This window comes from Glandiceps talaboti, chromosome 10, assembly GCF_964340395.1.
Source record: "Glandiceps talaboti chromosome 10, keGlaTala1.1, whole genome shotgun sequence".
Classification (NCBI taxonomy): Eukaryota; Metazoa; Hemichordata; class Enteropneusta; family Spengelidae; genus Glandiceps; species Glandiceps talaboti.
The window spans coordinates 17,872,443-17,885,478 of record NC_135558.1 but is presented as its reverse complement, the minus strand read 5'-3'; the positions used below and the strand labels follow the sequence as shown (position 1 = coordinate 17,885,478).

Below are 13,036 nucleotides of genomic sequence, written 5' to 3'. Positions count from 1 at the left end.
GTGTTTACAACAACAAATTGTAGCGTTTTTTTATTCACACGTTTTTTTTTATGAAAGAGTGTGGGCTGTTTCTTAGCCAGAGTAGCCTTGAAACTTGCAACAATGATTCATAACATCTTGTACATTGCACATAACGTGTCAGTTTATATATAAAATTGAAGGAGAATTTCTGTTACAGTGCAAATATAGCTTTCATTTTAGTTATTCTTGTTGAGAGAGTCAGCTGATTGGATCCTTATTTTAGCCACTTATCGAATAGCTGGACAATGATCACTAATGGTGATGTCAACGAGATTGTCCTTCAGCAACATATGGTGTAATATCACCAATTTGGCTCTAAATTGTCTGCTTCTCTTCCTGTTTTCAGTTAAACTTTGGTCAACCAACATGGAACATTCTGTGACGTGTTTGGAAGCTAAAGCTAATGTCTGTTGTGTCAAGTTCAACCCAACTCAAATGTACCTTCTTGCATTTGGTTCTGCAGGTAAATAAACACTCATGATTTCTTGTATATCTTCTGAAATGATTCTTTAATGTCAGTCTTTTGCAATTTTATGGATAGAACAGAAAATAAGAGAATGTAACACGAAATACACCTCAGAATTAAACTTTAGCTGTTACTTTTTTCAAGAATACTCCAACCCGTTCTCAGTTAACATGAAGTAAAAAACAGCAGAGGTCATCGAAAAAGTTTTGTAAAATTAAATGATATCAAACTTAAGCCATTTTAGAATCCAATGTGGTGGCTGAAAATCAGAACAGTGTTAACTCTGTGGGGAAAATAACAGATTGTCGATTTCTTTAAAAAAAAAAGATGGTGAACCCCAAATTTCTTTAATTAATTCAAAAGGACCAGGTGCAAGCTTTCATATTACAAAGTTTGGAGAGTTTTTATGAAGTTTGATTTTCAGGGAAATTCAACCCTATATAAATTGAAATTTAAAAAAGTCAAAGTTTAAAATATAGAACTTGAGACTTGAACTAAGTGCTTTAAAATGGTAGGTTAGGTAGTAGCGTATTTTCTTGAAAAAAACACAAAAAATGGATTCAGTTGTTACAGTGATTTTTATAATTTCTTGCATAATTTTATCATGCTTTTGTTATTTTGAGAATTGTGGTGTCATTTGTTGTGTGATTAGGCCTAAAAAAAATAGTTTGAAAATTGGTTATCTTTACCCCACCTAGTTTACCACTGCCAACCCTAAACTATTTTTTTTACGTATTCAAGAAAAAATAAATAAAATCACAAAAATTGTGAAGTCTTGTGAGAAATAGTGGATGCCGAAACTGACATCAACTTAAGAAGATAATATAAAACTATTCTTCCAATCTGTAATGGCTTCACATCTGATGAGAAGAAACCAGTAACGCAGAGACCATATGGAAAACAATGAAAAACATAACTACCTGAACTAGACACTCACACATGAAAAAAACAATCTACCGACCCCACCTATTCTAAAATTGACCGTAATTGGAACCACACAATTTTTTAAGGCCTTAATCTACGTTTGTTATATTATAATTATATAAACACAGAATTGTAATAGTTGTTTTAAGTCATATGTTATTTGAATATTATTGTCAGTAACATTTTGTATGATGGTTATCTCACACATGTTAATTGAGTACTGCATGTTGTAACTCTTATAGCTCACAGACTTCTCACACTCCTTTCAAAACTAGAGATCTGCCATAGTTGGAATTGATCACTTTGATTTGAACACCAATGACAACTCTCATTTGTTGTAAATTTGTCTTGTACATGTATGTGTTGCAAGAAATGTCTTCAGAAACCGTGATCTTGTTTGTCTTTTAACATAGAGAACACATGACATCATTTCATGAAAGACTGCACTGACCTGTGTGTGACAACTCCAAGGTGATTTGCACAGTATGAAACATAAGTGAAAGCATACACAAACAAGCAATGCAACATTTTAAATTCTTGGAATTACATGACCGAGTCTGTATATTTGTCTGTGTGTGTATATTTTGCAGATCATTGTGTACATTACTACGATCTGAGGTATACCAAACAAGCAGTACAAGTATTCAAGGGACATAGGAAAGCCGTGTCTTACTGTAAATTTGTCAACTCAGAAGAAATAGTGTCAGCGTAAGTATATCTTGTTGTGGTATTCTGCAGAATTGAAATGTATGCTGTATGTCAACCCTGTAAGATGGACAAAATCTGAGTTCACTTCAGGTCTTTATAGTGTAGTAGTTTCCTCCCTTCTATAACTTCAAAACAATGAAAGTTAACGTATAAACATAAAATTTATTTTGTAATTGAAATTCTTTCTTGTCGATAAACAGTTTTGGAATAATGTTGACAATGTGGTGGTTTATCAAAATAGGAATTTATCAATGGTTACAGAAAGTAAAGTAAATTTTATTTGGAAACATTGTTGATGCTTTGCATAGTTCACTTTGTTGTTGAGAAATACTGTATTTGTACAAACGACCAGTTAATGCAGTCATGGTTGTTTCCACAAGAGATGCAAAGTGATTTATGTTTCAACATGGTATTTTTGTAGTTTACTGAGTTTAACCATGCCATATTCCAAACAACAGATCTTTTAGGGTTTTATGGTAGGCAAAAATGTAGAACAGTGGATCAACTGTGCAATATGTGAGCATTTATATTCAAACTAGGGAGTTAGAGTTAGGTATATGGTTACACTTCCAAGCATAGATCAGACTTGTATCATTGCCTTTGCCCAGAATGTAGAACAGTGAACCAACTGTACAATAGATGTACATTATATTCAAGTTAGGGAGTTAGAGTTAAGGATAGGTTGTGAATAGGAATAGGGCTAGACTCCTTAACATACACCTGATTTGTATCACCTTCGGTGGGATGACTATGTTCGATATATGACCTGCATGGTATTTCTTGTGGTTTAAGCCTATGTGACCACACAGGTCTTGCAGAGTGTGAAAACTATATCGAAATCTATGTTGGTATCTCTAAAGACATCCTAATTACATTGCATTCCATCTAACTGTAATGTGTTTGTATAAGCAATCATATGATCAGCTCCTGGTATATATACCAGTTGATCTAAATATTTGAAGCATGACTATCTATTACATTGACTATCTTACATAAACAATGTAAGTGTTTTGTAAACAGAATAGTAATGTCTAACTGTGTTATCTAATGTTTAGTTTGGTATATATTGTGTTGCTGTATACTGTTGTAATAGTACTATGGTTTAGTCTCAAAATATAAATACAACAATGAAGTCGGCTTGTTGCATACTTGAAATTGCATGCCAGGTCTTTAATTGGCGAACCAGTGCAAGGTCTAAACTCAGTGTATGGTTTCTTGAGCCACACTTGACTCTTTTTTAGTCCATCATGACAGTCCTCTGATGGACAATTATACCAAGCACAAGCCAAGTTGAACAACAAAATGTGGAATTTATACCCCTGGTTGTTCTACATGTATGTCATGACAATGCATGTCTATGTCACTGGCTGTGTTTGAAATATGAGTCAAAACATTCACAATTACCACTACTTTCTGTGATTTTTCTGTGATATTAGTGGTGCTTGTATATTTATGTTACTCTCCAATATTTTAAAATACTCATGACCTAAGGGTTTTGTCAATACTCCTCTAGTGGCCTGTAGTGACAAAGTCCCCTTAGGTCACTCATATTTTCCTTGGCTGAATAAAGAAAAACGTTTGTTAGTAATATCTGAACTTGTCTAGTGGCTGGTAGTGACAAAGCCCCCTTAGGTCACTCATATTTTCCTTGGCCGAATGAAGAAAAACATTGGGTAGTATGTCTAATTGTAGCTGTAACTAGAACTATTTTTGTTCTTTTTTACAACTTATGTTCATATTGTTGTAGTGATCAAATACAGGGGCTGACTGGGACATGGTGGTAGTTTAAATCTTGCCCAAGAACAAATGACATTTGCGAGACTGGAAGTGGCAAGTTGCAGATTCCATGCTGGTCACACTAACCATGCGGCCATCATGATGCCAAGGAACAGGGGTCTGAATGTAATCAGTTCTGAACCCTGTCATATTTTGACTCCCATGTTCTATTTCTTGGACTACAGGTCGACTGATAGTCAGTTGAAGCTATGGACAGTGAGTAAACCTCACAGTGTTAGGACATTCCGTGGTCATATCAATGAAAAGAACTTTGTTGGGCTAGCAGCAACAGAAGATTACATTGGTTGTGGCAGTGAAAACAACTCTCTCTATGTCTACTATAAAGGACTTTCTAAACAACTTCTAACCTTTAAATTTGATACTGTCAGGAGTGTACTGGTGAGTTGAGTCTATTATTGATATGTTCGTTCAATTGGAGTGAAGCTATAGTTAGATGCTTTGTGATGTTTGTGTGTGTTTGTGTTGTATGTAGTGTTGCATGTGTGTGCGTGTATACGTGTTGTGTATGTATGTATGTATGTATGTATGTATGTATGTATGTATGTATGTATGTATGAATCATGTATATATGTATGTATGTATGTATGTATGTATGTATGTATGTATGTATGTATGTATGTATGCTTATCTCAGTCTGTCCAAATTTTTGAGGGGGATGTCAATATGACTATTGCAAATCTGGTTGTACTGGCATTAGATCTATAGAAACAAAACTGTGTGGGAGACAATACCATATTTCATATTTAATGTTCTAAATTCCTGGTGAGAGCACATAGCACGTACATGTACAAGTTAGCCAACGCATGTTAGTAGTTCATTGGGATAACATAAAATTTAATGTACTAGTGTTCTAATTAAATAGACCCAAAAATAACTACCAAAGACCATAAAGTTGAAGATTTCATATCCCTTTGAGTTAGTTGACATTATTTGCATACTTCTAAGTTTTGCCACTGTTAATGAGCATAGCAGAAGGTCAGTTGTTATCCCAGTGTGCAATTTTATTTTGTCAGTGTTCTTTCAAATGTTTGGAAATGCTGGTAATAAGGAAGGGACGTCTGTTAAAACTTGCATTGATTTCTGCACCTTGTACCATAATTCTAGTATGGCGATTTGGTTGAATGCATGGGGTACTCACTCAGTTAGATTTGATCCCCTTACCACCTGTAATGTAGTATACAGCCTGGAAATAAAATAGTTTAAACCTTTGTTATTGCTTTGTTCAAGAAAACTGACACTGATTCTCAGTTTATAAAATCAAGAAGCAATCAGGATAACCACATAAATTTATAAAGGAGAGGTGAAAATGAAATCAAAATTTATAAGTCATTTTATCACGACTAAATTAAACCCTAGGGGAAAATTAGATATTGGTGATTTCCCTGAAAAACAAAATAAGGGACCCATATATTTGTTTCATTGTTTCAGAAGGACCAGGCCGGGTACCCAAGTCAAAATACTTACAGAAAACCAAATTCCAGCATATTGCTAATGTTGATGCATGTATTCTATAACATTATGATTGTCTTCTGACATTGTTAAAACAGCTGATTGCATAGTACAGATTTCCTGAACATTTTTTGATACATATGATAAATTACATCATCGGATCTTTATATATCTTGAATCCAAGTTTGAGTTCATCAGTCAAATTGCAAGTAGTGATTACGTGTGTGTGCTTCCGAAAGTATAACACTTCAAGGACCTTTTAAATATGCAGCAAAAACTACACCCAAATATGTATAAACTCAACTTGTGCTCCTTTAAATATTTATACGTGTTTGTGTGTCTCTGCAGGATAAAGACAAGAAAGAAGAGGATGCAAATGAGTTTGTTAGTGCAGTTACATGGAGAACAGTAAGTCTTCACATATACATATATCTGTATTGTTCAGTATTTATACTCTGCCTCAAAGAGACGATACAGACATGTCTAAAAGTAACTGTACATATAAGGACAGCCATACTAAGTTATTTCTATGTTACACATCTTAACACCTTAAAAATGATTGGACGGGCGGTCGGTCGGTCGATCGATCGGTCGATTAAAATTTTAAAAAAAAGAAAAGAAAAGATGTATGTATACAAGATTGTGATACTTTTAATTCAAAATACTACTTCAACAGTCTTAATGACGTAGAAATTTGTAATTAAAGTCAGAAGGAAAGTGAATTATTTGATTTAACAAAATCCTGAATTTCAGCAACGAACAATAATTTTTGCCCAGACACACATTTATGGAGTCGTCATCTTACCATCAATGATGTTGTGAATTTTTTTTATCTAATTCTGCTATAGAGGGTATCAATTTTTAGAAGAAAAAAAAAACATCTCGCTGAATTGAAGAGATATTGGTTAGCTCAGGAGAAACCTAGAAATTGACTAAGGCCTCCCCAACGTGGTTAAAATTAATGGCACTGTAACAAAGGCCTCATTTTTAATGACAGTCAGTGTCTAAAATACACTGAAATTTATGTAGGAGGAAATTGGCGTTGGCTCAGTGTAGAGGTGCTGGTACTTTCACAAATTGTTGTAATGTTATTTTCATGTACCTGTGTCATATGAATACCAGATGAGAATGTTATTGGTAACTAGACACAATTCAACATATTTTATTAGTTGCATATTAATATTAATAAAAAGACAACAACCAAGACCACATATTTCAAAATGTTCTGTATATGTTTCTTAGACATATTTTTTGCATGGGAAAAAACCCATAAATGATATTAATGATAATGAATATCAAAATATTTCATACTGGTTAATAATTAACAAGCACCTGACATGTTAATGCTACATTTCCATATGTTTTGGCCCGGCATTTGTAAATATTTTAAGTAATCCAGTCATTTTATGCCAAAAAAAAAGGGGTCCACCCATCACTAATTGCAACAGAATTTATTTTTTCACCACATATCTCAGAAATGTCTACAGAATCACATATCAAATATCTACCCAAATCCAATTAGTGGTATGGTGCCTAATTTGCATAAATCCAATATGGCCACTATGAAGATAATACCGAAAAATTCTGTTGCAATTAATGATGGGTCATTCCATATTTTGACTGGACTAAATAACACAGGAAGTAACTACCGAATGGTGCCACGGATGTATATAGTTGTGATAACTGACAAGATGGTCAAAGCCTGTCTTCAATCTGATGTGAAGTACATGACAACAATTTTCAAAAATCCATAAAATATTGATAAATGTAATGTGATCCATAGTAAGAGTGTTTTTATCACTTTAGATATAGACATTCACATTATACTGATGCCCTCTCTAGTGGTTTGTCTTGCTATAGCTTGTTATCATGAATTAGAGGGGGTGTATATTACCTTTGTTGAGATTTCTTTTATTGTTGGTACTCACTTGAAGGAAATACACTGATATCTGTTAGTGTTGAGACATATTCCTCTCTAATACCCACACCTCCCTGTGTGGTGATGACTTGACAATGTTCACTATACCAATACACAAGTTATTGTCTTTGAACAGAAAATATGGGTAGCTGTATACACAGGTTGTTGCATGTCACAACCCGTGTCGACATCACTTGTTTTGCAGTGCTCAAAATACGAGTCAAAACATAATCTTCATTATTTTTCATGATTTCCGTAATTTATGCATGAGGTGGTATAATTATATTAATCCCCATATTTTACTTTATTCCGCCGAAATACTTGTGACATATATAAGGGTTTGTTACTACTCGTCTAGTGACTCATAGTGACAAGGCCCCCTTAGGTCACTCGTATTTTCCTTGGCTGAATGATGAAAGATATCTGGGAATAACATCTAATTATACAACTGCATCCTCATCTTGTATGTTCATGTATACACTCGCACTCACATTCAAAACCAGATAACAGTGGCCGGTTGTCAGGGGCAACATGCTATCATGCTCTCAGAAGTACTTCTTACATTTTGTTTCATTTTAAATTATATTAGATTTAATTGTTACCTGAGATCATTACATTATAGTACAGACAGACCATTACATCAATATATCATATTGATTTTTTATCATTTTACAGGATTCCAATGTATTAGTAGCAGCCAATAGCCAAGGAACAATCAAAGTATTAGAGTTGGTATAGCAGCCTTTCAACATTCTGAAATCTGGTCCACACGTCAAAAAACTCGCCAGCAAAAATACCCAAGCTTTCAAGTGCCTCGCTTTAGAAGAAGACAACAAATATTTAATGTATAAATAGATGTATAGAATGGAACTGTGTTTTTTTTTTTTTTCTCGACAAACTGTTACATTATAGAGTTATTTGTTCTACACTAGAACGTCAAGAAATATTTATGTTTAGAAGTTTGTCGCAATACTTCAGTTGCTCATCAGCTTTGAACTCTTGCACCTCTTCAAGTGCTGTAGGCAAGAGATGTGGCCATCAGGCTTGGCAATGGTTTAGAATGGCAGTCTGTGATTGTGAATATTATGGCAAATCTTTTCTCCATGATCCTTATTTTTGTCTTTAGAACAGATTTCTTCTTGTAGCTGAGATATTTGAGTGAAGGGATCCCACTGAAACTAGAAAGATAAGTGCTTTGAGAGAAAGAATCTGCAGTCAGGAAATCTAGTCAGTATGAAGTGTTACTGGTCAGTGACGTAGGGAATAATGTGTACATGTGCTGGTATTCAAGCAGTGTTTTCCCAGAATGAAGTAATGTCTAACTTATAAGTCCTCCTGTAATTTCTTAATACTGTCTTGATATAATGACAGTCCCACTCAAAGTCACATTTACAACACTGGTAATCCAGTCTTCAGTTTACTAAAATTGGTGCAAACTAACTATTGTTCTTCATTTTGGTAGATTACACAAGTGGGTGATAGCGGTTCCCTCTGTAGTGTGATTCTAATCACCCTGTGATCAAGATAGTGTAAACGTTGTGACAATAGTTTTAGTTTGTGTCTATCTTAGAAAACCAAAGGTTCAAGTTCCAGGGTAATATGTCAAAATGATATCAAAAAGCCACCAAATCCAACATTCTCCCTTCTCAATTTCTAAGTACAGGTGTTCCCAGTCACTTCTCCCTTTGTAGAAAAATTCTAAGCAGAACACTGGATGAGATAATTTATGGTAAAAGTTGTAAGATAAAGCCCAGCTTTTTCAATGATACTTGCATTTCGTTCTCTTCTTTATGCCCTACATTTTAATTTTGAAACCAGTAGATGTACAAGAACAACAATGTACACGTTACTGATGTTAGGTTTCTTGTTTCTGTAAATTCACAGTGAGAAGAGTTTTGATGAACTTCTTACTCTATTGCTTTTCTCAAAATCTTTGCAAGGTTTACATGAAGCATTGTGTTGTATTTAGCTTTAAAGGTATTTCCACTTACTGCATGAGGAAAACCGCAAGTCACAATACAGTAACACAGTTTGGCTAGGATTTCAAAGTACAATCCAGGATAACCACCAGTGAGGATACTTATCCGGATTGGGCTGCATATCCCAATTGGGATGATAACCTACACTTTCTGTATTCTGATTAGATAACCAATTTTTGAATTGAGTTGTTGACGGGTATCGTTGTTTTGCAACATTTAGCCCAGTTAGCAGTTATTCCTGACTGTTGTAAATCTTTCCAGGTTTTCTACACACTTTTCCTGATTCATTTGCAGATAGGAAATAATGTGTATGTAGTGAGGCATCTTTGTTTACATGTAGCGGAAAGTAAATTGACCAGTATGTATATGCACACAGCATACCACTCGGGCTGGTGATTTGTATAAAGTCTACAGCTGTATACTGCCCTCTAGTGGCAACATCATGGATGTGATGTAGTCAGATGGATCGCCAGTAGATAAATGCATACTGAGAAAAGGTTTAAAATGATTAGAATGACTTGATATGCATATTTTGTAAATGATTATGAGATTCAAGTATAGTTGCATCTGTTTTCCAAAAAAGTGGGAACCTTTTGATAGCCTCCCAGATCGTATGCAGTCACGGCATACCCAGTTTCACCAGCATACCAAATGAAGGTGTCTGCAACTCAAACTACATCACATTTGTATGTACACAGAAATTGTTATCATTCTTTTGAAAGAGCTGAAAAATGACATTTAAAAAAAAAAAAGTTTTATTTTCTAAATATCGTAATGTTCAAATCACAATGTAATGAATCACGAAAAGCCTGTAAATAGAATATTTCTTGTGTATTAGGCTGCGGATCCTCGCTAGATGGCAAATAATATCAGCGTAAACTCTGTCAATTTTGTTAGAGTTTACAGTAGTAAGTTAATGGTCTGATTGTAAGAATAGTTACAGTACTAAAGAATGGTAATAGAATTCTGCATCTATGCACTACCTGGTTGACGTCTTTGTAAAAAAAAAAAAGTGTTGGACTGGATATGGATATTTATTGATAAAAAATTACAAACTGTGTCTACACAAATGTACTTACAGCTTCTGTGTGTGTGTCTATATACTTCTGTTGTTTTTTGTAATGTAATTTGTCATTGACCCATTGTGATTTCATCCAATTCAGGAAATTCAATTTTTTTTGTGTTCCTGAATTTAATAAGTGTATTTCTGCCACAAAGAAGCCTTTTTGACCCCTTTGAAACAAAATATATCTTTCCACTTTTATGAGATCTGAAACCAAAAAAATAAAATAAAATGAGTCACAAAAACTAAGCCGCTCGCTGTATATGTAATAAACAATTATGTATATCTCATTCATAGCTTGTAAAGAACTGGTTTAATTTAATATATTCTTGGTAGAATTGTAATTTTAAATTATTGTGTAACCTACGTAGCCATCCAATTTATTTAAAACCGGTCGTAGAAAAGTTGGTACACTTACACAGCACTCAGTCTGGTAGGTGGCAGGCAACACAAGGTCTGTTGACGTCAGGTCAGCTGGACGACAACACAAGATCTGCCAAGTGACAACACTTGGTCTGCTAGGTGGTAACACTTGGTCTGCTAGGTGGCAACACTTGGTCTGCTTATGGTCACAATTTATATTTCCAAAGTAAGTAACTATTTGACCTGCCCACTGTACTGCTAAGATGTAAAACCCCTTTTTTTGCAGTTACCTTCATTTTTTCAAATTAATTTCCTAATTTAGCTTTGGTAATCAGCATGTTCTTCATGTTGTCAAGGAGTGAGCAATATGGAAAGGGGCATTATTTTTCCCATTAGGCCTAGAGTGAGGTTATTCCAGGAGCTATGTTTTTCCTTTATCTTTGTTTCATTTTAAATGCCAACAATGCTTTCTGCTTTATTTCATTGAGTGATGGGACTAAATTCATATTGTACAAAAAACAGAAAATGGTGAAGACATCTAATACCTTTTTATCAATTCATTGTAGATTTCCAGATGGCAGATGATAGTTCAAAAGTTTTTATATATGATTGCATACTTGGTTTGTTGCTAGCACCATCACTGAGTGATTACAGTAGTTGCTGAAACCTTTCATCTGTTGTTTAAAACGTTGGAGAAAATGTGCTAAATTTCCATACGGACTCAATAGATTACTTGAGTTTGTTCATAGACATTGGAGAGAGACTCTCTCTTCAATGTCGCAATGTTGGTGGTTTGTTGAATAAACTGAGATCAGTTCAGTTACTGAGAGAATGCACACTGTATGGGAAGGCCAGAACTTGAGATATGTATGCGTTGGTAGTAGATTACTTGTATTGTACTGTCCAACATGAGTACAGAAAAGAAGGGTTGTTGACATATATGTTGATGTTCTTGCAAATAAGTTGAGAGGAGTGAACAATTCAGCAGTTCTCTCAGAGTGTGATTACTCATTTACCCATACTGTGACACCAAATACAGAAATTAATTTTTGTCCCCATATGTACTATATAGATCCTGGAGTAAACTCAATGGAGTTTATAATTTTGTGTAAACCCCCCCCCCCCCCCAAATTTTGTTCGTTGCATGTGTACAATGCACATGTTACAGCTTACCTTGCAGATGAACGCTAATCTTGTCTTTATATCGACCTTATCACTTAGAAGTTGGCCGAATGTATCCCAAGTTTTGTTCAGGACAAGTGGCAATAGAACACAGGGACTAGACCAAGTACCTAATTACTGAATGAATTTAGCACCTGAAGTAGGTCATCATGCTAATTTGTTAATAGATTAACACCTGGATTAGAACAAGTGCTGATTGGTTAATAAATTAATCACCTGGAGTAGGACAGGCTGTATTGGTCAATTAATAAAATGAGCACATCTTACGAAATCAGGATAAATAAGTTTAATATGTCTGTTTCATTTCTATTAGATATAAATTGTACAGTTTACAGTGCTGTAATTTCTTCAACTTTGTAACTGTACAGTTCACAGCACTGTAATCTGTCACCAACTTTGTAATTGTAGTTTACAGAGCTGTAATCTGTCACCAACTTTGTAATTGTACAGTTTACAGTGCTGTAATCTAGTGTAGTTTACAGCACTGTAATCTATTGTACAGTTTACAGCACTGTAATCTATTGTAGTTTTCAGAGCTGTAATCTATTGTAGTTTACAGAGCTGTTATCTATTGTACAGTTTACAGAGCTGTAATCTATTGTACAGTTTACAGAGCTGTAATATATTGTAGTTTACAGCACTGTAATCTATTTTAGTTTACTGAGCTGTAATCTATTGTATTTTACAGCACTGTAATCTATTTTACAGTACTGTAATCATTAACTGTGTAATTGTACAGTTTTCAGCACTGTAATCTATCATCAACTATGTACTTTAAATTGTAGTTGTACTGCGTTTATTGTCGTATAAAAGACTAAAGGTGATTGTATCAGATTGTATTTATTTCTCACTTTTGATTGGAGTCACAAAAGACTTTAAAAATACTGTGCTGCAAGTAGTCAATAGGATACAGTGCTTGCAATGCAAATATGGCAGTTAGTGACTGCTGTATCTCTCTTTTTGTACAGGAAATATGAAGTTTGACAAAATGATTCAGTAAAATAAAAATTGAACAAATATAAGTTGCTGCTGTCCTTGTTTTATATGTATATGTATATGTATATGTGTATAATTTTAGCTAAAATGATGTAGGCTTGGTGTTTCACTCATGGGACATTACCGCTAAAATGATGGAGGCTTGGTGTTTCACTCATGGGACATTATCG

The 13,036-nt window shown here is 34.4% G+C and overlaps 1 protein-coding gene across 1 annotated transcript in view; it reads left to right on the top strand.

Annotated features, from left to right (window-relative positions):
• Positions 1–8,047, top strand: part of LOC144441025 (E3 ubiquitin-protein ligase COP1-like) — a 35,888-nt gene extending 27,841 nt beyond the window's left edge. The window contains exons 14-18 of the mRNA XM_078130536.1: positions 368–484; positions 2,002–2,119; positions 4,081–4,294; positions 5,714–5,773; positions 7,959–8,047. Of these exons, the coding sequence (XP_077986662.1) occupies positions 368–484; positions 2,002–2,119; positions 4,081–4,294; positions 5,714–5,773; positions 7,959–8,021 (572 nt within the window). The 3' untranslated portion in view covers positions 8,022–8,047. The remainder of the gene's footprint in view (positions 1–367; positions 485–2,001; positions 2,120–4,080; positions 4,295–5,713; positions 5,774–7,958) is intronic.
• Positions 8,048–13,036: the final 4,989 nt, after the last annotated feature.